Below are 25,551 nucleotides of genomic sequence, written 5' to 3' on the forward strand. Positions count from 1 at the left end.
AAAGATTGCTCATGCCATTTCGTAAAAGGCCGAAGAGGGCCATGACAATATAAAAAGCTATTAGCTGACATGGCCCTCCAAATGAGAGCTCCTTGGTAGAATCAAATATAATTAATCACAAACCTACTCATCCATTATCTTAAAACAAATAGTAGATCCAAGGATGGCAAACGGGCAAGCAGGACCAGATCAGAATGTCCACATTAGTTAATATTTCCTTTTTTGCTTGAACTACGTTGTAACCTCAGTTACCATAAAGTTGGGAAGAAATATGGAAACATCACAAGATACAATTATAACCTCCCCATTGACTCGTCCTCTGTACATTAAGACATAAAGTTGAACTTTGGTGTATATTTGATGGTTAGGGTTAATTATGCGGTGGGACCCCTACAAACTTTAGGAGAAGAAGGCCATGGCATTGCATGTTAGCCTACCCATCAACCCCCGCCGCTACTTCAAGCTCTCGTTTGCCAAAGTCTACGTCAAAATCAAGTCTCATTGCCCTTCGTTCGCCTCTTTCTCTGATTCGGTTCCCGGCTCAGCCGGTGAAGAACGCGGGGCCCATCGATCGGTTGCGCCGTCGCTCGCGGCATCCTGCTGGGCGCCGTACGCGCCCGGCACCGGCCCCAGCCGGTGAGAAAAGCGACCCAGCGACGGTCGAGCATTGGGGCCTCGGATCGGACCGCCCCTGTCCGCCAAAACAACGGGATCCGCCTCCCTTTCACTCTCTCTCCTCTATTTGAGATTTTCTCCCGTTTGTTCCTTGGAGGTAAGAAAGAAAGAGAGAGAAAACTGAGGCCATAAATAGCAAAAAAAAAAGAAAAGGAATAAAATAATTGAAAATAAACAAACGAGACGAACAGGGCATTAGTTTATCATTCTCTCTCTAATCTTCATTTCTCTTTTTCTCTCTCCTCCCTTTCTTCCCTCTCCCCTTTCCTAATTTAATTTATCTTCTTCGTCAATTTTATTTCCATTTCCATTTCTATCTCTATTTCTCGCCCCTCCTCCGCTCGCGCGCACGACGTGGGATTTGTTCACGGAGGCCAAAAGGAGGGAAAAAAAAAAAGGAATAAAGGGGATCTCTCTTTCTCTCTCATAATTCGTTCCCTTGTTCCATTACGACACGCCGACGATACGGCCGAGAGATTCGATCAATTCGGGCCCACGGCGTGGTGGCTGAGATGAATTCTGGCCGATTTTGTCAATTAATCGGGCGGTAGGGCAGCGCGATGTCGAATGCTCGGCCCGCATAGCCCGGTAGGCTGCTCAGCCCGCATAGTCCCGGTAGGCCGCCACGAAACCCCCGCTCCGATCTCCCCTACCGCGACCATGGAAGTGGATGCCTCCATGTCGACGGAATCCAACCACGATCCGGCCGCCGCCAATCACCATGACGACCCGTCAGAGTCCTCTGTCTCCTCGCCAGCGCCGGTTCCTCCGGAGGGGTCGCCGTCTCTGCAGCAGCAGCAGCAGCCCGCCGCCACCGCCGCCGCCGCCGCCGGGCCCCGTCCCGCGCCGAGCTACTCGGTGGTGAACGCGGTCATCGAGAAAAAGGAGGACGGGCCGGGATGCCGGTGCGGGCACACGCTCACCGCCGTCGCTGCTGTTGGGGAGGAAGGCACGCCCGGGTACATCGGGCCGAGGCTTATTCTCTTCGGCGGCGCCACGGCTCTCGAGGGCAATTCCGCCGCCCCGCCGTCCTCCGCCGGAAGCGCTGGCATCCGTACTTGCTCTCTCTCTCTCTAACCCTCCAATTATTCTCCTTTTCTGAAACCCTAATTATAGTCGTCTATTAGAAAGATTCAAAGAAGCTAATTTGGTTTTCTTGCCTTGATGTATCGCTGTGAAGATTTAATTCTGAGGACCTTCTGCCCGGTATTCATCAAAAAATTAGGGAATAGTGAGATAGGAGAACATAGTGCTGTGCTGTTGGACTAAAAATTAGGTCTTTGGTGTATACAAGTGCTCAGCCGTGCTAATTGGTTTGAGAGTTTCTACTTATGGATGCTGCTTTGTCATCCAACTGTTGTATTTTCTGTGATTCAGGTCTCGCAGGTGCAACTGCTGACGTCCATTGTTACGATGTGTTGTCAAATAAATGGACAAGGTAACCTCATAAAAGCTGATAACTTGTTGATATATAGAGCACCATGTAGCATCAGCTTATATATGATGTTAATTCACGTAGATAAATGACAGATGATACAAAACTCATGTGGCGGGATGTGACTTTGCTTTCAAATATAATTTCTTGTATCTCATATTTTTGAGTTTTGTTTAACTGGAAGCAACTTCTGTTAGCAGAACAAAAACTATGAGGATCTAACTAACACCTCCTAAACTCCTTTAATGAACTATATTGTTAAACATTTGACATCGACTTCTGCAATGAGATGATAGTGCTATCATATGTTCTCAGGCTGACACCACTTGGGGAACCACCGTCACCAAGGGCTGCACATGCTGCGACTGCTGTGGGCACCATGGTGGTAATTCAGGTACTTGCGTGGTTGATAACCTTGGAAAGATTGGTTTGTTAAGTTGGAACTGAATTTTTTTTGGATTTCTTAGATGAAAACTTCTTTTAGCTGATTTCTTCTTCGTGATGCAATCAGGGTGGAATTGGCCCTGCTGGTTTGTCTGCGGAGGATCTTCATGTTCTGGACTTAACACAACAGCGACCGCGGTGGCATAGGTTATGATCATATCTAAGCAACCAGATTGCTTATTACTATGTTATCACCATATTAATCAATGCTGAGGTAGTTTATGCATGAATGCAGGGTTGTTGTCCAAGGACCTGGCCCTGGACCACGCTATGGACATGTGATGGCTTTGGTGGGGCAAAGATTTCTATTAGCTATTGGTGGAAATGATGGTAAGCTATTTCCTTTTTCTACGTTTTTTTGTTCATATTTGTATGAGCATGTTATCGTTACCAGAAAAATATCTATTACCAGCAAAACTTAGATGCTTTTCCAGCATTTCCTGCTAATGTAAATGAGTTTATGAGGTTTAAACTATATCTGCAGGGAAGCGGCCTTTAGCTGATGTTTGGGCCCTAGACACTGCTGCCAAGCCTTACGAATGGAGGAAGTTGGAACCAGAAGGTGAAGGCCCACCTCCGTGCATGTGAGTATTCTTAATAAGAGTTTATTTTTCCCTCCAATAAGATAAATGTCTTTTCATATTATTTAGTTTCATGATGATGCAGTTCATTAAGGAGGTACTGTGGCATTTTAGACTATGTGCATGACCTCTTCTTGTTAATGCTGTATTGCCAGCATAATGACATGAACAAAGTTTCATTCTTTTTTTTTCCATCTCCAGCGATGCCATCTCATAATTGTCAAACATGTCAGTGTTGCTTGTTTAAGGTCTTTCTTTATTATTTAAAGAATCCTTACCTCTTTAAAAGTCTATTTCTAAATTATCTCTTGTTCAGTTAATATTGACAGTTGTTTAGGATACCTAAAGCTATGTGATGGATATATTTATTAGCTTATCATGCAAATTATGTATGTTGGTCCAGCTATGTTCTCTTATGATCAATATTGTTAAGATAGGGATTAGGGATGGCAATGGGTCGGGTGTGGGTTGGGCCGGCCAATATTCATACTTGGCCCGCAATTAATTAAATCCCACTAGTTTATAACCCCATGCAGATGTGATTTGTTCTTGAAAAAATATTTTTATTTATTAATTTATTAAAATCTATTCTATATATATTTTAAAAATAATTAAAAAAATGAAAAATATATTGTGCATAGTGTGAATTATGAGTTATTTATTTATTTTCTAAATTTGGAATTCTCATGGATCTCTTACCGTCTAGCTTCTTCTAAAATCCTTGCCCTCTTCCCGTATTAACATTCGTTCTTTTCTGCTTTGCTCTTCAGCTCCGGAGCTCGCTCTCTCTTCTCCCTTTTCATCGTCATGATGGAGCTCAAAAGGCTCTAGCAGAATCAAGACCCACCACCTACCTCTCTCCCCCTCCTCTTTTGTCTTTCCTCCTTTTTTTTATTAATTAATGGCCAAAAAACTTCACCTTCTCGTGTTAATGAACAAAAGGACAGATAGAGCCCCACTATGTATGCCCCCATGTGTCAGCTTTTTTTCCCATTGCCTTCTTCTCGCATCTCTCTCTCTCTCAACTATATTCCTCCCCTTAGAGCGCACTCCACTTCTTTCTCAACTCTATTCCTTCCCTTTGAGACCGATGGATATTTTTATTAATTAATGGCCAAAAACCTTCACCTTCTCCTCATGTTAATAAACAAAAGGACAGGCAGAGCCTCACTATGTAAACTCCCATGTGCTAGCTCTTTTTAGCATTACCTTCTTCTCGCATCTCTCTCTCTACTATATTCCTCTCCTCTGAGCCCACTCCACTTCTTTCTTTTTTATTCTTCCCTTTGCTTCTCCATTGCAGCAGATGAGACTGAGGAGCGGTGAAGAACAAAGGAATCACCAATTCGTTGCCGCCGTTGACCTCTATCCCGGTCTTATCCAATTTTCCCTTTCTTTTCTTCCTAGTTTCTTCCTTTTGATGCTTTCTAGAGGAATCGAGGATTGATGATGGGCACTTGGGGTGGCTCAGAGCCGAAGAAGAGGGAAAGGAAGAACCTTTATCGTGGGATTCGCCAGTGGCCACGGGGAAAGTGGGTGGTGGAGATCCGTGATCTGACGAAGGGGGTAAGGGTCTGGTTGGGGACCTTCACCCAGGCAGCTCAGTGGATCCATGGCTACAAGGCCAGATGCCTCTCCCCCGCCCATTGGGCTACTGCGTCGACATCGGATGTGGAGGTGGGGGCTTTATTGGATGTGAACATGATTTCAGAGTGGGAGCAGTCGAGCGAGCCAACGTGATGATGGGGAGGAAGGGGACAGTAGAGACAGCTTCTCCTCTTGTGCGCTACGGGTAGAGTGGACACATGGCGGACGAAGGTCGATGTCTCCGTTTTAATACACACACACACCCATATCTGCTCCGTATCTGCCTCGGATCGGGTTGGATCAAGCAGAGGTGCAGATTTGGTCGGATCAAGTAGAGGTGTGGGTCGGATAGATAAGAGGGGTCGGATCGGATAAGAAACTCATAATATAAATATTATAAAATAATTATAATTTTGAAAGGGGGATTTAGATTAAGATTATATTAGATTGGGTTCAGGATAGGGCGTACAATTACCCATACCTTATCCGAATCCACTTTGGATATTTTTTTTCTTGAACTCATCTGTCCCGATATGGTAAAACTCACCCCATTCAAATTGGGTATTCGGTAGGTCGGCTAAAGTTACCATCCTTAATGGGGATTGCATCGATCATGGATTGAATCCTGATTGTGGGATCTTTTTGATTTCCTTCAAAAATTTTAAAATATAAAAGAAATGTAAACATTATGCTTAATTAAGATTAAAAAGCCATTCATGTAATAAGTCTAGTTTTCACCATAATAAATCCATACACAGCATGTCCAGTGAACTAATAAAACAAATGTCATTTCCAATTATTCAAGACGCTTATAGGCCATCATTCCAAATATATCTATTCAATTATCCTTTTGTTTTTTGAAATTTAATTTATATATATTAAAAGGTGATTGTAGCATTATGGTTCTCACTGATTATTTTAGTTTGAGACCGATTTGGTGTTTATACTGATTTGACATCCAGTTTCTTCCTTCCGGAAAATATCTCATGCATCTTTGGATGATTTTTAGAAAATAGAGAAAACAAAAATCTGTGGTTTGTGTATTTTTATATATTTTAGGTCTTTGTTGATTCATGGCATGTAGCTTGTCTCGATGTTCTTTTCATTTTTTTTGGTTCTATATCTAGTGGTAGCTTTTCTCGTGAACTGGGGAAACTACTCTCACCATGCTCAGAAATAGAGCATCTTTTTCTTATGTGTTTCATGGTAGTTCAACTTGCCATTCTTGGTTCAGACTATGATTGTTGATCATTGACATTCATGATTTAATGTATTAGAGCTGTCGTTTGACTTATGCATAGAACTAAAAGATTGTTTAGAATGTCAATCAATGTGTAATTCCCCTTTTTCTAGTTTTTTTTACTAGTACTACCTTTATTGTAAAGCATTTCGAACTATTGATGTACCTTTTGTTGATTTCTTTTTTACTGGCAATAGCTTTTTGAAATTTTGGATGTTTTAATTGTTATACATAGGAAACTATTTTGTACTATTTTTTTTAGGGGTGGGGGCTAATGCTTTAAGAATGCTTTGCTTGGCACAAACGGCTCCAAGTTTATTCATTAGTTTTAACACTTTTGAGTATCACTTTGACCATGTAGTCAAAACTCTCTTCTTGCTGAAACAAGTAGGATTTTTCTATCCTTGAACAATTGATACTTGGTACCGAAAGAGGTCCAATAAAACTATGCTCCTAAAGTTCCATGTCCATCTTTGTTTGTGATGTCTTGCATATCTAACTCTGTTCCGTTGCAGTAGAGAATTAGAATAGTAACATTTCCACATTTTCTAGTTATGAAGCATAAAACTAGGATACCCAGTTCCACTTGGACAGCTCAAATGGATTATTTTTCCTGTGTATTGATTGTTTTGCACATTGTTTAATACCAAATTCAGGTTGCAAACTTTACCTAGTTGTTTGGCTTGTTCCTGTTAATGAATCCAAAAGATGAATGCACTTGTCACTTTTGCATTATTTTTCAACATGGTCTTTATTTTATTGAGCTTCCTCACTTCTCTCTATGCTTGGTGATTGGGAAAACTCTTTGAGGTGGTGGAGGCCATCATTTGTTAGGTGAAGTCTTTAATTTTTTTAATCCCAGAGCATTTTGTTGACACGTGTTACTTCTATCCACATTTCATGGTCTCTAATTTAGCAGTACTATGGTTGGATTTTAAGGGTGTGTTTGGCATTGCTTGTACTTTTTAGAAAATTATTTTCCAGAAGCATTTTCATTTAAAGTGGTTAAACAAAGTTTACTTTTTCGTATGTGTGATCACATATTATAGAATTACATTCTGTGCGTGGGCTTACTATCTTTGAAATCAAGGAACAAATTTATGAGAGGAGATGTCAGAAGTTACTTTTCCTAGCTTCTCCTAAAAAAAGTCACTTTTTTTGACTTATTCTTCTTTCAGAAATGCTTCTCAAATGATGTTACCAAATACTAATTTTCTCAAAAAGCACTTTTTTTACCGTAGAACTTTGAAAAGGACTGTGCAACACAAAGTGCATCTTAGTTGGAAGCATCATAATGATATGTAATTGAAGTCACTCTCCTTGTTGTCAATGGTTGCCATCCGACTCATATGATAGTGCTTGTGGCTGAGCTCTGAGCTGCTTGAGAAGGTCTCATATTTGTTGTTCATGAACTTGGGGCCTTGCATGTCTGGATGGAAGGCAATCGGCAAGTGATTATATCTTGGATCTCCATTCATATATTTGCATCCTTAACATTGGACATCCTTCAGCTAAGCACTCAGCTTGATCATTTCAAGGCTAGCCATATTTACCATGAAGGCAATAGCCTAACCGATTGGATGGCCAACCATGTCATCGATCACTTTGGTTAGCATTGCCGGACCACCCCCCCCTTCCTCCATTTTGAAGGAACTTCTTACTTTTGATTTTAGAGGATGTCTCTTAGTATATTATTTGAAATCTCTGATTTATCCAAAAAAGGCACTGCAAATGAATATAGTGATGTGGCTTGGATCCATATGGAAACACTTAAATTAAAATTTAACCCTAACCTGGATTGAAATAAAGAATAGGGAACATTATCAATACACCCTCTCAACTTAACATGACTTTCACTTACCCCCCCTCTTGTTTTAAAAAATTTTCAATTATATCTCTTAAGTAGAAGGTGACCGCACTCCATTGGATTGCTAAGGTTGAACTTGGACTCTAGGATGTTGACCAAAGACTCTACAGCCAGGTTATCAACTAGCACAGACCACTCTACATCTTGGGAGTCTATCAGACTGCTTGTGCTCAATGCCATGTTCTCATTCAATTCTAAAATCTCTTGAATCTGGTTGTATAACCTTGTCTTTGGAAACACCATCTCACCGATCCCATTCACACTCGATGTCTGCACCTCTCGATGAAGAGCTGCACCTGTCCCATTGCCTAGTGCCCCCTTGCCACTGCCACCGTGGTTCTCTCCTTGTTGATCATCACCAGCTATTCATTGCCCTCGGTTCGTGACCTCCACCTGGCTCTTGAACTTCACCTTTTGTCTCACCATGGTGGTGATGTTCCCTTTCAATGAGCTCACCCAGCTCAAGAACCAGATCAACCCCTTAATGTTCACCTCTGACCACTTGTCCTGGTTCAACCTCTTGGCGTGCTGGTAAATTTTGAGCTGTGGTGCTGAGTGGTCCACCAGCCTAACTTCCACTATGTGGGACCATGCAGCCACCCATAAATGGAGGTTTCTACTCAATAGCTAGGTTGTCCTTCATTGCGAGCCTGATTTCATATGGTTGCCTGTCCAACAATAGCCCCAAGAATGGTGTTTTATCAAGGTCGTAAGGTGAGATGGCAAATGCTCCGATGGTAGTCATCGAGGAACAAAAGTAGGATTGATCAAGCCAAGTATATTATGATGAATGGAATGTGGCCATCGGTGAACTTTAGATCAATGGTTGCATATAACTAGCGGAAACTGTCACTTCCCTTGGAATGAGGATAGAACTGGGCTTATATATCAGAACTCATCATCGACATGGTACAACCTAAAGATCTCGATCACAGCATGGTAGGTGTTTCTTGGAATGGCGATGGATGCCGCTAACACATTGGGGCCATTGTTGACCTGGAACCAGTAGCCTTTGCCCTCAGCTCCATGCTCACGAGAAATGGGGATGATGAGATTGGCCCAGGCTGATTTGCCCGATATGATGTCTAGGCTGCCCCAGATGGACCTCTCATTGCTGCAGCCATCACAGTTGCCAACACCCCTTTCTTTCTTGCGTGGAATCTTGCTGGAGATAGAGCACTTCCTTTAGAACTCCATTGAGGGATCTATCCTCTCTCGCTCTTATGCTTCACCCTCCACCCCCCTTGTGTCCCCCTCCACTACTCTTTTCTGTCACCATCATGGAGACGAGAAGCCCTTTCTCTTGCTGCGAACCTCATAGTTCTTCTTGGATATCTCTATAGCTGTTGATTAAGACCTGGAGACCCCCCTAAAAACCTTTGTGGATCCCTACCTCCTTCACCATCTTTTCCTCCCCCGACCTTACCTCTCCAAGAGCACCTCCTTCATCATCTTCTCCCAAGGCAGGTCCTTTGCCGTCTCCTCCTAAGATAGGTGGGGCTCTACTTGAGTCCCAAACCAACCATAAGCATTGGAAAAATAGTGTAGGCCCAAGGATAATTTTGTCATTTTAGACAGCATCTTAATAGTATTGGGTGTTGGTGGGGCTTGGGACCACATTGCATCACTAAATGAACTTAAAGGGATCTAATTGAAAATTTTTAAATAAGAGGTAGGTGGGTTGAGTGAACCTCGCCTTAAAATGAGGGGGTGATTGGTCATTTTCTCTTAAAAATAACTAATGGGATGGATCTTGAATGGATAGAAGGGTGAGCATTGTGTTTATATCCAGTTAATAAAAGAAAACATGGAATTGAGATTGAATTTGAAACATGAAGGGAAATAACAAGTCTAGAAGTAATAGAAGAAAAAAGAAAAGAAGACTTTGATGGTTTAGATCAAGCATGGAAAAATCATGTAATCCAGCCTGAAATTGCAGTATGAAGGGAAGATTATGGAAGTAAAAGAAGGAAAAGAGGGTGATGATGTTTAGGGCCAGATCTAAAAATCAAGCCCAAAACTAAATTTGTGTCACATTTGTGCAGATAGTAGTCTGGCTGGAAGCATGAGCAGATAAATAGCACACACGGCATATATGGTATGTGTTTATATACTGTACATAAAACCTTTAATGACAAATCCTGGCCATCCATTCATTTAAAATGGATGGCCATTATTAAGACCCTATTTTATTGCTTAAAACCTGTTACATGTTTAATTGCCATGCTTTTATTATCTCTTTCTCATCTCTGCCATCCTCCTCATTTCTCTTCCTCTTGTGGCCCTTCCTTTTCTGGTTCCTGTATCGTCTGCTTCCCTTCTCTCTGCCTCCTTTCCGTCTCCCTCTGCTCCCCTCTCCACATCTCCTTTCCTCTCTTCTCCCTCTGCTTCCTCTCGTCTCCCTCTTTTTAGCAGCAGGAGACCTTGATCTTTGAAATGCTCGAACATCTGATGATGTCATGGACTGGACCCCATAATCCTTACAGCTTGTGTCTCTTTCCAGCTCGATGTCTTTGATGCCTCATTCATCTCCATGACCCCTGTTCGCATAGTGACGCCGGAAAGTGCAGCAACCCTGATAGCAGTGGCCAGTTGCACCCACCTTCCTCTCTCTTTCCTTTGATATTTCACCCCTAACTTGATTACATGCTCAAATAAATGATTAGCTTTATGCATGTATCCAACTTGTTTACTGACCAACAGATTAAAATCTTCTATGAGTTTGTTAGAAAAAAGAAATTCTGAACATTTTAGTGGACTGCAGCTGGGGTTGGTATTGGGCTCGAGCCGGCCTGAGGCCCATCAGGCGGGCAGGCTTCAGGTCGGCTTCAAGCTAGGCCCAAAAAATTTGGACCAAGTTTGGGCTAAACTAAAATATAGAGCCCTGCTTTTCGGGCCTACCATTGGCCCAGCCCGAGCTTGAGCCCATTCAAAGCCCGAAATGAAGCTCAATTGAAGGCCTGGACCCAGCCCAACAGAGATTTCTGATGTTGGATTTCCTATGGCCTACCCAACAGGGATTTGTTTGCTTTAATTTTGAGCTCAATCAAATAATGTTAAGGTTTCTCAGTTCCTTTGTTTTTGGAAGTCTTTGCTCCCCCATTGAGATTGATCTTATTGTCTTAATAAACATGATTACAAGAAAATTCTACTTTGTGCTCCATGGTCTCTTTGACTGCTGAATGATTGCAGTTGTGCTGGTCCAATATGACGCTTTCCAGGGATTATATCCTCTATTTTTTTGGTGAAAAGGGATTATATCCATGTAACAGTCTAGCAGAAGGATGTAATATCCAATAATTTCGTTTTTCTTTGTCATTTTTTCAATAGGGAAACAAAGAACGTACTGAACAAGATGAACAAAATTACTACAGGTTATAGGCTACTAGTATTGAACTGCTGATGCACATGCAATTGATTCAACAAATTGGAGGTATGGGTTACAACGAAATAATGACACCGACTTTCTTGGAAGAAAAGTCATGACAGCTCTCTTTTCTCTCTCCCCCCTCAACTAATCCAACAACTTCTGAAACACGGTAGAATATGGATATTAGTTAGCAGAGAATTGAACTGGCTGCAAAATCCTAATTAACAAACAATCAAAATACAAAGATGAATGGCTTTACAAAGCTGGATATCACCTAACGAAGAATTTTCAAAGTTATGGATTTAAATGTCACTGTTTTACCAAATGTTTCCTTATAAGCTTCTTACAAGCAGATCAAATGATCATTTTGTCATCAGCTTAAATGACTGAATCGGCTTGCATTCAGAGACTAACAGACAGATTTCTGTACAAGAACAGATAATTCAAAACTGGGTTTACAATATATTACATCCATTAGCAAACCACAGTAGTTATATATACTTCATGTCACTATTCTGGTTAACCCACATAGTAAAGCAATTAAACTAAATTTCCAGTTCTCAAGCAGACTCTCCATGGAAGAATAAAAAGCTCCTGATTCCATGAGAAGCCAATCGGGTTCGGGCCAGTCTCAGGCCTGGGTTTTCTCAAAATTATCGTGCCTAAGTCTGGCCTGAATCCTGAAAAAAATTTGGGCAGGGCTCAGGTATGGGCCCGGCCCATTTCCAGCCCTAACTACAACTTTATGATCATTTATCAAATATTCCACCTGCTTTAATCAATCATACAAAACATGTGATAACATCACAAATTCACAATTGTTAATCAAATCTTCCTCTTGTATCCAAATATTTCTTTGATTCATTGGTTTATATCTATCCATTATATAGTCCCTTGAATTCCCACATGTGCTAAATGCTAGTTGGTGGTCCAATACTTAATCATGCGATTTGTGTTGAACTTTTGATATGGTCCTTTCCTTTTATGTTCTATGAAAGAAGCCTCCAGATAAGGTGTTAAAGATTGTCTCTATCTATCTCTTGCCATCTTGCTTGTGGCACCTGAAACAACGGAAAATGGGAAAAAGGATAAAAAAGAAAATCTAATAGTTATGTTGACCTCCATCTGCAATAATCATTACCATGCACAATAGGATGGCATGGACACTGAAGAAGAGTCATGGAAGAAAGTGAGTAAAATCAACAAGCAGGACAAGGAAGTGCAATCAAACTAATATAAGTGAAAAGAAATATTCTTTTTCGCTTCTACAATAGCTATAGATCATTTGAACCTGTGTGTATTGTTTTTTATGGTGGCATGATGCAAGTGCTTGGGAATATTAATTTGATCATGGCACAAATAATACTTTTGAACACTGGTTTTGGAGGTGCAAATTTAGTTGATAAATGATATAAATGCTTCTATGAAATGAACATGATACTAGTGTCTAATTCTTAAACAGGATGCCTTCTAACCGTATCAGGTAGTTTGTTGTGAAATAAACATGATTCCATGCCACACTTGCCTATATTAGGCAGTTTGTTACCTGTTAATTCTATGCATTCTATGTTTTAAAACTTTTAGTAACTTTTCTTTACTAGTTTTATATTATCTTTTAGATTGTTCATATTTTAATTTGTGGTTATTGAAGTTCTCTAATGTGCTTTTTTGTCCCTGTGATAAAACTCATTATTTGGTGTTTGTTTTTAGGTATGCAACTGCAAGTGCACGCTCTGACGGTCTTCTTCTGCTATGTGGAGGGAGGGATGCAAACAGTGTGGTGAGTCAAAAGGTTGCTTTAGAGAATGATAGCTGTATCAAAAGGTGTTCTTTATTAATAGTGTAAAGCAACAAAATGACATTGATAATCATTAATGTTAATAACATGCTACGGTATATCAGATTTATTCAGTTATTCCAATATTAATCTGCATATGTCTTGCCTGTTTAGGAGTTTGCATTATATTAATATTGCACCACTTTTCAGGATAGTGTAACAAGTCCCTTAGAGTATTGGGCCTTGATCTGATTTTTGGTATTTCTTTAACATTTTACATGCAAGCTATAACTTTAACTAAATAGCATAGCTTATCGCTCTATGAGTTCAGTATGCTGTTCTTCTACATATTCTTCTTTGTGTATTATGACTCCTTGTATCTTGTTTCTTGTTTGTTGAGAGTCAACAGAAGGACTAGATTTCCCTTGTGTATGTCTGGATTGTGGAAAGTTTAGTGGTAGATTGTCTTACCTTTTAAGATTACTTGATACACATCTATAGATAACTTGATACACCTCTATTATTGCAAGTGTAGATATGGAATTAAGTTTCATTTTGTTAGTACCACCTTCTCCCTTTGAGACCTGAGGGTCTTAAAGGGGCAATTTTGGATTCCATCTTTTCTGCTTTTATGTAAGCTACTTGGAAATGAAGGTTATCAATCATATGAAAGTTGTAGCATAGCAAGGATTATTTTCCCATTGACTCTAGTTGATAGTTATACACTGATTGAGGATGAAGTGGGTTAACAATGATGGATATGGGGCATCTGAGTCCGGCTTTTCCTTGCAGGGCACAGTATCTCCCTTTTGCTTGGTGGGCTTTTGTGTTGGTGATGTGTGGATTATATTGCTTGGGCCTGGGCATGGGTGCCTATGTTGGGCATTGGTATAGGGTGTTGTTTCTCCAAAATTCCTTGGAAAATGAATCATCACATAATGACGAACACTTGGATATGATGTGAGTTCGTATGTGCACATTTGAAGCATCTATAATCACTAGTCAGAGTGAAGCATTTATATAGTGCTTAGAAAATCATAATAATCAAGGGGCAAATCATATATAATTCTTCTCAAAATTTTTCGTTGATAATTGTAGTAGTGAAAACCTATCATTAATTATTGCCAAAATATGACAACCAAAATCAAAAAGAACTATTCTTTCTATTCTAAATTAAGCCATCAAATTAGAGACCATGTTTCTCAATCAGGGTTCCACATTTAATTTCCATGTTCCTGGTGTTTCTCTTTTCTTGTTCAATTTTATAGTTCCTATACATATCTCAGCAGTTTAGGGTGCTAGAGGTAGTCAACAACAATGTTGTTGCAAATTAAAGAAATTCAATTTTAAACTCATATCCTTGAGGAGAATACAACTATTGCTTATTGAAAGAGTTATATGTGAGCTATCAAGATATTGTGCTCATTTTAATCAGGGAAATGTGTGAGGTTGCAAGTGGGCTGAGTGAGAGGTATATCTTCCAGTTGGCAAGGCTTCATGTTGCAAAATGTGAAAGCTAAAAAATTCTCAATGAGTTAAAAGCCTTAAAATTTTTCGAACTGATGCATTTGTAGAAGATTTCGTAGGATGCTATCATTTGAAGAAAAATGGTAACCAATGAAAGCAATCTTGCGGTGTTTGTTTGTTGCCCACACACCTCCATCATGACAATGAATTACCTATACCATATTTAAATAAGCCTTGCTGCTTATTTGTAAAAGATCTGTATCCATTATTATCTATTGTGGTATATTTAATATTTTTATTGATGTTTCTGAATGACTATGTTGATTAAATATTATCTTTCTGGACCTCCCCCCACCCCCCCCCCCCCCAAAAAAAAACAAAAAATTTATCGTTAACGATTCACATGATTTTCCTTTTCTTAACTTGCTTATATAGCCTCTATCAAGTGCGTATGGTCTTGCAAAACATAGAGATGGACGTTGGGAGTGGGCTATTGCTCCTGGTGTCTCTCCATCCCCTCGATACCAACATGCAGCTGTAAGACTCATATCCTATATTACATTTCTATCAATAGTTTTTGTATGTCATATTTGGTTTAATTATTGTTAACATCATATTGCTATAGGTTTTTGTCAATGCACGGCTTCATGTATCTGGCGGGGCTCTTGGTGGTGGGCGCATGGTAGAAGATTCTTCAAGCATTGCAGGTAGTTTTTTATGTCTAAGGTTGTGTTGTAGATGGATAGTTACATTGGCCAATCCCACTGAAGTTTTTGGTTTCTATTCGTTGGAGGTGGCGTGCCAAAATTATGGGCCTGGCTAATTATATTATGGGTGGGTCTACGTCTCTCTTTCAAAAATGATAGACCAACCCAAGAATTGGATTTTTATGCTAACTTGATGTGGATACTGTATTGTCATTCATTGGTGAGAACTTTGAGATGTTCTAATGGCTGCCTTGCGGTTTGAGCAATATTATTTTTGTTCCTAGTGTTAAGGCAGTACATTCATTGGTTCTTTTTAGGTGAATAAGAAGAGGTACTAATCCTCTTTATGCCCTAAATTAATTCCAATATTAAACTCTATACCATTTTTTTCATTGGAATGGTAAGATACCAGTATTGACGGTACTTAACCAGGGTTTGTAGTCTTGGCACCAGGTCTTGTATTGGTATGATGTTGGTATTTGGTACAATGTTGGTATGCCCCGGATGGGGCTAGTTTGGTGTATCGAGTTTAGTGTGGTGCTAGTACAGTTTAATACACTTGATATGGGGTTGGTTTGGTGTATCGAGACTCGACACACCCCTTGTACCAAGTCTCGGTTTGGTACTAGTTAGTGTTCGCCATACCACAGGGCATACCGTACCATATCTGTATGCCAAACTGCCCCGTACCGACATAGCTATAGGAACCATACCACGTATCGACACTATAGTGGGATTTCACTGGTATGGAGTCCGGTACCGAGATGGAAAATCTTGGTCCTGGTACTGTACAGTATGTTTAGTATGGGGTGGCATGCATTGGTACGGCAAGTCTTGACCAAAATTGATAGCTTCAAAAAAACAAATGGTCAGTATTTGGTGTGGTTGGTACCATTGGTACACATTTGTACTCATAGGTATGGCAGAGATGCACCAATATAGTCGACATTCCAATACACAGAAAGTTGGTGTACCGGCACCTGTACCAGTGCTGCTTTCATGTCAAAACGATATGATCCATCCCATCATGGCAGTTGTTGAATCGATGGCTTCTATAAAAGAAACTTCTGTGCGATTTTATTGGTGTGAGGTATGGCTAAGGTGACAATTCCCATGCTAACGTTGGGCATTTATTCTAAATCCACTAAAATGAAGATGCTTGGCCGGGAAAGCAGGTTGAAGGAACTCTCTCTAAAAGTGGATCCCTCCCTCTCTCCTCATTTTCAGATTTATTTTTGATAATTGATTATCATTAAAAATGTAGCCTTAGTAAATCACTTTGAATTGCATGTTTCTTGTATGTACCAAAGGAGTCAGCTGGCCTCCTACATTGCGAGGGGGTTAGTTAAGTTGATATTATTTTATAGCTTTATTGGTTATTTTGGTTTCCTCAAATGATATTATAGTTCTCTTTGTTACATGGGAATTATTTGGTTCGTGTTAAATGAACTTGCAATCTGCCTAATTTCTGCATACAGATGTGAGTGAGTTGGGAATAAGACAATGTGTGATTGTTGAATCTTAGAGACTAGAAACATTCTTAAATTCGTTGTGAAAAGCATTATTCTATTTTTTTCTCTCTTTTTGAGGAGTAAGTCTATTTACTTGGTTAGGGATCCACATTTGATTGGGAGGTTCTTAGTAAAGTTCCTTCAATCTGATCTGTGCATCTTTAGTGCAAAGACTATTCAATGTAGAGACAGCCTAAACTTTTGTGGAAACCCTTAGTAGAGCGCAGACTTCCTCCATTGTAGGCCTTGTGTTGCAACAGTATTTGATTAACATCATCTCATAGGCTCATGATGGATGTCATCCATGAGAACTATTATTATCTGGTGCAGCATGGTACAATTTCAAGGGCATCTTTCTTACTTTTTACCTTTATGAAAGCTAATAAATTCAAAGAATTTTTTGCTTGTGGATGTGTGAATAGCATTTTCTATATGAAAAATTCTTTAGTCATCAACAAGATATGGCCAATTATTATAACAAACTTCTATGGGAGGGAGGGTTGTTATCCTCAATAGTGTAGGTGTACCACTTGTTACTGATAAAAGTTTGCCTACATTTTCTTAATTAAAGAAAAGAAAAAACTATAGTTTTAATTAAGGTTTGCAATACCGGTACCGCATCCCGTACTGTTTGCTGGCCGGTATAGTACGGCACCATACCATACCGGCCATACCGACAATAAAAAAATCAAAAAAAAAATTCATCCAACTGCAAAAAAAAAAAAAAAAACACCTGTATTGACCCGTATGGGTGCTATATTGACTCATACCGGTCCATACCGCACCGTATCGTGCGGTTCGGGTCCGTACCCTACCGAACCGACCGGTACGGTCCGGTTCACGTCATTTACCAAAAAATCGGTTTGAACCATGCCGGTTCCTCGCCAGTACGGTATGGTATGGGATGTACCGGCCGGCCGGTATGGAATATCATGGTTTTAATCATCTTCAAAAATCTTTGCTTTTACTCTATGGAAAATCTTAGGCACTGATTTCACCGAACATCCAATATCTTGCCGTCCGTGTAATTAAAATTAAAGATAACTAAATCTAATGATAATCTAAATGCTGTGTTTGATGCTAATTAATGAAGTTATTTTATCCTGTTGATTTTTTTCTGACCTGTTCCTAAATAAGTGACCCATGATCGTGGATGATTTAAATCAATGTTTAAAGTCTCAGTGTCTGCTGCAGAACCTTACACGTATAGTATGGTACAGTACCGACAGGTAGTATGCATGTTGTGCTGCAAGGCAAAGTGAGGTAGTACCCCGTATCTGTGTGGTACCATGGTGAGAGTGAACTAGTACTGGTACCTTAGCTGTAGGATATGATACAGCTCACATGAGAGCGGTACAGTGCATTACTTTATTGGTTGAAATTAATTTCAGAAATCCTCAAGCCAGTCAGCTATTTTGTTGTTTGTGAAATACTTCTATGGTAGTTGACTACCAGTAGTTGAATTGTCTATCACTGTGCAGTTGAAGAGATCTGTTTGTTGCTACAGTATTTTATAGTGTCATGAATGAGGTACACCATAGATATCATGGTTTGCCATATTGCCTGGTATGAGGCATATTGTACTATACTGGTCTTGTACTGATATGCCGTCCCATACTATATTGATACTCGGTATGCTTCTCATACTGTGCCGAATCATGTACCGACACTGTAATAGAATGGTACTATATGAGGTCCGGTACCAAGATGGCGAACAGAAACTAATTCATTCAAACATATATTTGTTCAGTATTTGTTGTATTGTCTGTGCTTAGACGTTGATTTTAAATTCTGCCAATTTTCTAATTAGGCATTGTAAGCAAATCAGCCATGTATCCACATGGTTGTTTACAATAAGTGAAGTTGGCAATCTGTGTTTTTGTTACATTGATTAATATGTTACAGTTAGTAGTGATTCTTGTGGGTGCATGACTATCACATTTACATAAATCTTTCCCTAGCACACTCACAAGTTTTCCTTCTTTTATTTTGCCTTTTGCATGATGAATTTGTTTACAGAGATCTCACAAATGCTTTGCATTCTTGTTCTATTTAGTATTGGATACTGCTGCTGGGGTCTGGTGTGATACAAAATCTGTTGTCACGAGCCCCAGGACAGGGAGATACAGTGCAGATGCAGCTGGTGGGGATGCTTCTGTTGAGCTTACACGCCGTTGTCGGCATGCGGCTGCTGCAGTTGGTGATTTGATTTTTATTTATGGAGGGTTACGCGGCGGTAAGAATTAAGACTCATTTATTTGTAACAAAACTTGTTTTATTGATATCTAAGACATTGAAGCTGATTTTGTATCCTAGCTTTTGTCGTACACATTTTGAGCATCCATCTGAATCACATGGGCTGGTTGCTTGGTATGTTTAAAAAAATGTCTATCAGTTTTCAACATTTTGCTAAACATTAGATGTGTCCAATGATATATTATTTTATTGTGTATTAATCCTATGCTCATGATCCTATTCATGGTGACTGCCATCATGGTATCATACACCAGAAATTGCCTTTTAATATGGCCAACTTTGTTAGCAGATCGCCTGCTGTTATTTTTTAATATGATGTTACTGGTCATATTCATCTCTTATATCATCACCAATTATCTCCATTCTCCAGTATTAATAGGACTTTGTTGGAACGTGAAAATTAAAAAAAATATTTCTTTTAAGTAACATTTTAAGCATACCTCACATCATTCTTTTTGTTTCTTTCAACTCCTATCTTGATCAACAATAAACATTCTAAGATTGGTGCCATAGTATTTGAGTTTGTCTTCCGTCAAATTCATGCAAGATTAATATTATAGTGTGCACCAATTAGTACTAATTATGGATTTTGGTATCCCATATTTGTATTTGTGCTTGTCAAGGGTGGAGAGATTAGTTGATAGGACCGGTTAGACATTACTTTGATTGTTTAGGAGTGGGAAAGAGAAAAAGCTGAGGTAGTGGGAAATGGAGATTGAGTTGACGCATGAGAGAGATTGAGAGGCATGATTTTATTAGATATGGCTGGATTTGTTAATTAATGAGTGGTATGGAGAAGAATGGTTGCAAGAATGGTTTGTGTTTATGCTAGTTTATGTGGTTAAATATATGTACTCGACTAATGCCAACTTGACCTATTAGTGGGTCTTTGTTGCTTGGACAACAGATTGACTTTTGGATGGCCCCACACCTGCCTAATCCACCTACCAACTTTTTGTGGCCTTTCAACTCTACTCGACCTATCTAACCTGCTACGTTTGATTTAAAGCATCTTCATCAAATGTTGACATAATCTCAACGGCCAGAATCTTAAAGTGTGATATCTGCTTCAGATTCTTTCCAGCTCCAAATCTTGCTTCTATGTTTGTTTTATAAAATATCATAAAATTTTAATGATCTTAACTTCACTTGAGTAGGGATGGCAGTAAGATGGGTTTTTTCGGGTACCCGATCTATCTCAAATCCTAACCCATTTAGCAATACCCTATAGGATCTAGGAAGGGTTTGGGATTTAAAATTAAAATTCATTTGGGTTGGGGATGGGTTTGGGCTTTAACCCTCGGGTACTCACTACCCGAATCCAGTTATATATTATAATTTTTTTTTTATAAAAAATACGTACTTGAGTGTTTTTTTTTGGGGGTGGGGGGGCAGTGGAGAGGATTTGAACTCATACCTTTAGGAGGCCTAACCATTGCTTTAACTAGTAAGCCATAGTTTGCATTTGTATTTAAATTGGCTGTTAATTTAATAATTTTAATTATACCCTTGTGATGTGGTGTATCATATTGCTCCTAGATTCTAATTTATATGATATTTGAATTGATTGAGTAGGTTTGGGTTGATAGGCTGGTTTGGGTATCTGAATAACCTGACTCGAACAAAGGTTAATTGGGCGGGTTTGGGTATCTGACGGTTTTATCATTTTTTTAATGGGATGGGTTTGGGATTTTTTTGATAATTTTATAAACAGGTTTGGGAGGGGTTCGGGTAGTAAGATTTTAAATGGATTCAGATATAGTTAGGACAAATTTTGTGGGTAACCTAACCATTGCCATTTCCACACTCGAGTCTGCGCCCACATGTTTGTACTAAGGGTAACTAAATACATGATAAAGGGAACTTATGATAATGTATGAGCCTAGTAAGATGGCATTTTTGATAATTTCGTACAATATCTGCTTTAGTATTGTGAACATGTAGAAGTATGTCTAATGCTCTTGTTGCATTAAAAGTCCATAATTATGTCTCCATGGTTGGATGGTACCTGCACTCTGCTCTTTCAGTTTGTAAGTTTGTCATGCCTAACTGTTATTAAAGCTGCAAGTTCAACTTGACCTGCATTTTAGTGGTTTTGTTCATTTAAAAACTTGCCATTTCTAGAGGGAAGAGATTGAGAAGTTCCTTGGTGAGGTTCAGTTAGGCATGGCTGCATAAATTCTTTAGGCAGTAGGAGGGAGAAGAGCAGGTGAAGGAAGGGATAAAATTATCTTTTAAGATCAAGATAAGGGTATAGAAGTCACCTCGTGTGTATGTAACTTGTGTTTTTCTCCATTTTTTTTTTAAGAAAAAAATTTGTGACTGTGTAAGGTTCTCATGGTATTATAATTTTTAAGATGAAGTTTATATGTCAGGAACTACCATCGGTGGAGCAAGTGGATAATGACAGTTTGTTTTTATATTCTAGAAGCTCATGCTTCTGTTATTATGGAAATGTATACATGTTCTCTGATGCTAGTTGTTTGAGATAGGGTGATGTGGACCATCATAAGTTGATTGCTTTGGTTATTAAATGGATAGTGAACTCTGCTGCAGGTGTGCTTCTTGATGACCTACTTGTTGCTGAAGATCTGGCTGCTGCTGAAACAACAAGTGCAGCTTCCCATGCTGCAGCGGCTGCAGCGGCTGCCAATGTGCCAGTAGGACGGTCATCTGGAACACTTGGAAGATACACATATGCTGATGAAAGATCAAAACAAACTATTCCAGAAGCCGTTTCTGATGGTGCAGTTGTGCTTGGCACTCCCGTTGCCCCTCCTGTTAATGGGGATATGTACACTGATATAAGCACTGAAAATGCCATGCTGCAGGGACCAAGGTAGTCTATCAGTGAGCTTATGGATGTCTTATGACTGCTCTGGCTTTGTTTTAACTTATTGTGGCGTCTTTTTTTTTTTTTTTGTTGGGGGGGGGGTCTTGAATGAAAATTAACCAATTCCTTCAATTATTTTTAAAATATTTAGTGGAATTTATTAGAATTTGTTGTTATATGCGACTTAGGATGGATTTTGGTGCAGGAGACTGAGCAAAGGTGTGGAATATTTGGTTGAAGCCTCAGCAGCAGAGGCTGAGGCAATTAGTGCTACTCTGGCTGCTGCTAAAGCCCGGCAACTTAATGGTGAAGCCGAGCAATTGCCTGACATGGGTCATGATTCAGAGGCTACTCCAAGTGGAAAACAAATCTCAAGCTTGATAAAACTTCCTGATACTTCTCTTCTAAACAATTCTGCACCAGCTGGGGTTCGGCTACATCACAGGGCGGTCAGTATGAAAGTGTCAACGAGTTTCCAGCTTTTTCTCTATTTTATTTCATATCACTTGTTTGATTAACAAGGCACCAAGTTTCATCCCATGTCTAGTTTAAAGCATATTTTTTGTCATGCAGGTAGTTGTAGCTGCAGAGCCAGGGGGTGCTTTGGGTGGTATGGTTAGGCAGCTTTCCATTGATCAGTTTGAAAATGAAGGCAGGAGAGTCAGCTACGGTACCCCTGAGAGTGCAACTGCAGCTAGGAAATTGCTAGATCGGCAGATGTCTATCAGTAGTGTGCCTAAAAAGGTAGACTATTGTTGTAGTCTAGCCTGCAGATTGAGTGCATGCAGTAACTGCATTGCAGTTAAATTTTTGCATTTTGGATTAGTAACAGAATGACCTATTTTAGTTGATTCTGTATTTTTAGTCAATATTGGCAGGAAAATATGATGTGAAATGAAGCAAAAGGAAAATTATATAATATATTGTGTCTCTTTTCTTCTTCCTGCAACACTCAGATGAAGGGAACTAAATTGTTGCGTTTGGTAAAAGGAGATATAGTATTGTGAATAAGTGAATTAAACATGAAACCCTTAATTCTAGGTGTTTAGTTGACTGTCTTTCAGTATGTTCTAAATTGTTCTTTAGTATTTAGGTTTTCCAACTAGATTTTTCATCTCATTGTTCTGATATGCCTTTTTGCTAATCCAGGTTATTGCACATCTTTTAAAACCCCGTGGTTGGAAGCCTCCTGTACGCAGGCAGTTCTTTTTGGATTGCAATGAAATTGCAGATCTCTGTGACAGTGCTGAAAGAATATTTACAAGTGAGCCAAGTGTTTTGAACATTAAGGCTCCTGTTAAGATCTTTGGCGATTTGCATGGTCAGTTTGGGGACCTTATGCGCTTGTTTGATGAGTATGGTGCTCCTTCGACGGCAGGGGACATAGCGTATGTCTTCATAGCATAATTAATAGTTCTGTGCTTTTTTTAATGTTGCTATATTGCAATGTCATAATGTTTCTCTGCCCTAAATTACATTGGATTTTTCCTTGGGGATTCTCACCACTTTGCTGGATTTCTATTATAGGTTGATTTTCCTGAATAATCTGATATCACGTATTATATAATTTCTATTAGTTGATATGAAATGCGGCGATGCTTTCATCTTTTGTCTCTAACATACTGTGCATGTCTTTAAGTATCTCGGACTCTCTGCTTATTATTATACTCAAGATGGTATATTATTATACTCAAGATGGCATATTGCAATACAAATAGCTGCATACTTTCAGTTGGATGTATCTGTTAACTTGTTTTAGCTGATGTGTTATGCTTGCTTTGCTTACTGGTGCCTGTCATTTTCAGTTATATTGATTATCTCTTCTTGGGAGACTATGTTGATCGTGGCCAGCATAGTTTGGAAACTATTACTCTTCTTCTAGCATTGAAGGTATTGCTTTGGCATCAATGCATATTTTAGCTGCATTTTTTTTTAGATTAGCAAATGAGGTATCTTGGAAAAAAATAAATCATCTCATAGACCAAGCTAAACCATTAGCTTGATATTTGCAGGTTGAGTATCCTCATAATGTGCATTTAATTCGTGGGAACCATGAGGCAGCAGATATCAATGCTCTATTTGGCTTCCGGATTGAGTGCATTGAACGAATGGTAACACACACACACACACACACACATATATTCTTTTTTTCTTGTCCTCTTAATTGTATTCTTGAGCGAATTTGTTGCAAATCATTAACCTACTTCATCTGGAACCAGGGAGAGCGAGATGGAATCTGGGCTTGGCACCGCATAAATCGACTATTTAATTGGCTCCCTTTGGCTGCACTAATTGAGAAGAAGATTATCTGCATGCATGGTGGCATTGGTAGGTCCATAAATCATGTGGAGCAGATTGAGAACCTTCAACGACCAATTACAATGGAGGCAGGATCGATTGTTCTAATGGATCTGCTTTGGTCAGTATTGAACTACCTATAATGCCTTGATGTCATTTCTAATGGATCTGCTTTTACATACTTTTGCCATTTTCTTTTACATACAGGTCCGATCCAACAGAGAATGACAGTGTTGAAGGATTAAGACCAAATGCTAGGGGCCCAGGCCTAGTTACTTTTGGGGTTAGTGTTCACTTTTTAATTTGGTTAGTTTGCTTCTCTACTGTAATATTGATAGGGAGTGTTTCTGATGCTATTTACTTGTTACTGCAGCCTGACCGTGTAATGGAGTTCTGCAACAACAATGACCTGCAGTTGATAGTACGAGCACATGAATGTGTGATGGATGGTTTTGAACGTTTTGCTCAGGGACATTTGATTACTCTTTTCTCTGCCACTAATTATTGCGGTAGGGGATCTGTCACTTGTTAAGGAACTGATATTCTCATTATTTTCCTCTGTTAAACGTTTCTATGGTGGGTGTGTAGGCACAGCAAATAATGCAGGTGCAATTCTAGTTCTGGGAAGAGACCTTGTGGTTGTTCCAAAACTTATTCATCCGTTACCCCCTGCCATTAGTTCACCCGAAGCATCACCAGAGCATATCGAGGATACATGGATGCAGGTGTGGTTCTGCTCTTTGCATAAACCTTACTATTCTGGAGATTCGATTCTTTGACTGTTCTGTGATCATGACTAATTGTGAGTTGATTTTTTATTCTTGTGATGTTAGGAGCTTAATGCCAACAGACCACCAACGCCAACGAGGGGCCGCTCTCAAGCAGCAAATGATCGAAGTTCTCTTGCCTGGATATAGCATTCTGTCACATGTTGATATAGTCATTCCTCTTCTATGATCTGAGGCTCCCTCCTGGTGGGGATCTGGCTGTTTCTCATTTAGACACAAGGGATCATCTTGTGAGATTTAGGAGCCAACCATGATGGTACCGACGGAGGTCAGCAGAAAGATCCATCTTTGAAATTACAGAGCAGCGGCTAACCCGGGGTGAAATGTGTGAGCGGCATGTAAATCCATAATGCCCTCCAAGTGGTTGATTCGCTAAACTAGTTTGATCCAGAGTTGCCTGGGTTCCTGCAAAACTTCACCTGTGTATATTCAACATTGCTGGCAGATAGGTGAGTGTACGTGGTCTCCTGTGTTGCCCATGGGAATGATGAATAGGCTTACCTTTATTAGGTATTCTTTCTTATGCTTGGATTCTTCTGTTGAGAAGACATTATAGTGTTGGTGAGAGCAATGCTGAGTTCTACAGCCCATACTGGCAGAGGCATGTATAATAGATATTTACGACAGCACATTTTCATTGTAATTTTCTGGTGCTGTGATGTACAACAATGTAAGTTTTGAATGGATAGCATATATTTGAGGTTTGCCGTAGAAA

The 25,551-nt window shown here is 39.6% G+C and overlaps 1 protein-coding gene across 3 annotated transcripts; it reads left to right on the forward strand.

Annotated features, from left to right (window-relative positions):
- The first annotated feature begins 1,000 nt into the window (after positions 1-1,000).
- Positions 1,001-25,551, forward strand: LOC105034029 (serine/threonine-protein phosphatase BSL3). Of its 3 annotated transcripts, none has more exons than XM_010909051.4 (21): positions 1,001-1,729; positions 2,053-2,113; positions 2,426-2,504; positions 2,622-2,701; positions 2,790-2,884; positions 3,039-3,138; positions 12,910-12,979; positions 14,879-14,980; positions 15,069-15,150; positions 18,718-18,897; positions 21,474-21,756; positions 21,956-22,199; positions 22,324-22,494; positions 22,900-23,138; positions 23,556-23,640; positions 23,763-23,861; positions 23,970-24,169; positions 24,256-24,331; positions 24,422-24,557; positions 24,637-24,773; positions 24,882-25,551. In XM_010909051.4, exons 1-21 carry the CDS (start codon positions 1,243-1,245, stop codon positions 24,963-24,965), a joined length of 3,090 nt encoding a protein of 1,029 aa, XP_010907353.1. In that variant the 5' UTR covers positions 1,001-1,242; the 3' UTR covers positions 24,966-25,551. The 3 variants fall into 3 exon arrangements, with proteins under 3 accessions (XP_010907353.1, XP_010907354.1, XP_073115704.1); XM_010909052.4 differs by having other exon boundaries at positions 1,032-1,729; positions 21,959-22,199; XM_073259603.1 differs by having other exon boundaries at positions 1,032-1,729; positions 23,763-24,169.

This window comes from Elaeis guineensis, chromosome 6 (genome assembly GCF_000442705.2).
Source record: "Elaeis guineensis isolate ETL-2024a chromosome 6, EG11, whole genome shotgun sequence".
Classification (NCBI taxonomy): domain Eukaryota; kingdom Viridiplantae; phylum Streptophyta; class Magnoliopsida; order Arecales; family Arecaceae; genus Elaeis; species Elaeis guineensis.

Excerpts from the sequence above, each read along its gene's own strand:
- LOC105034029 (XM_073259603.1), top strand. The coding sequence starts at position 1,243 with ATGCTCGGCCCGCATAGCCCGGTAGGCTGCTCAGCCCGCATAGTCCCG. Across the intron at positions 3,139-12,909 it reads GAAGGCCCACCTCCGTGCAT|GTATGCAACTGCAAGTGCAC; the intron begins GTGAGTATTCTT and ends GTTTGTTTTTAG. Across the intron at positions 22,495-22,899 it reads TCAGTAGTGTGCCTAAAAAG|GTTATTGCACATCTTTTAAA; the intron begins GTAGACTATTGT and ends TTGCTAATCCAG.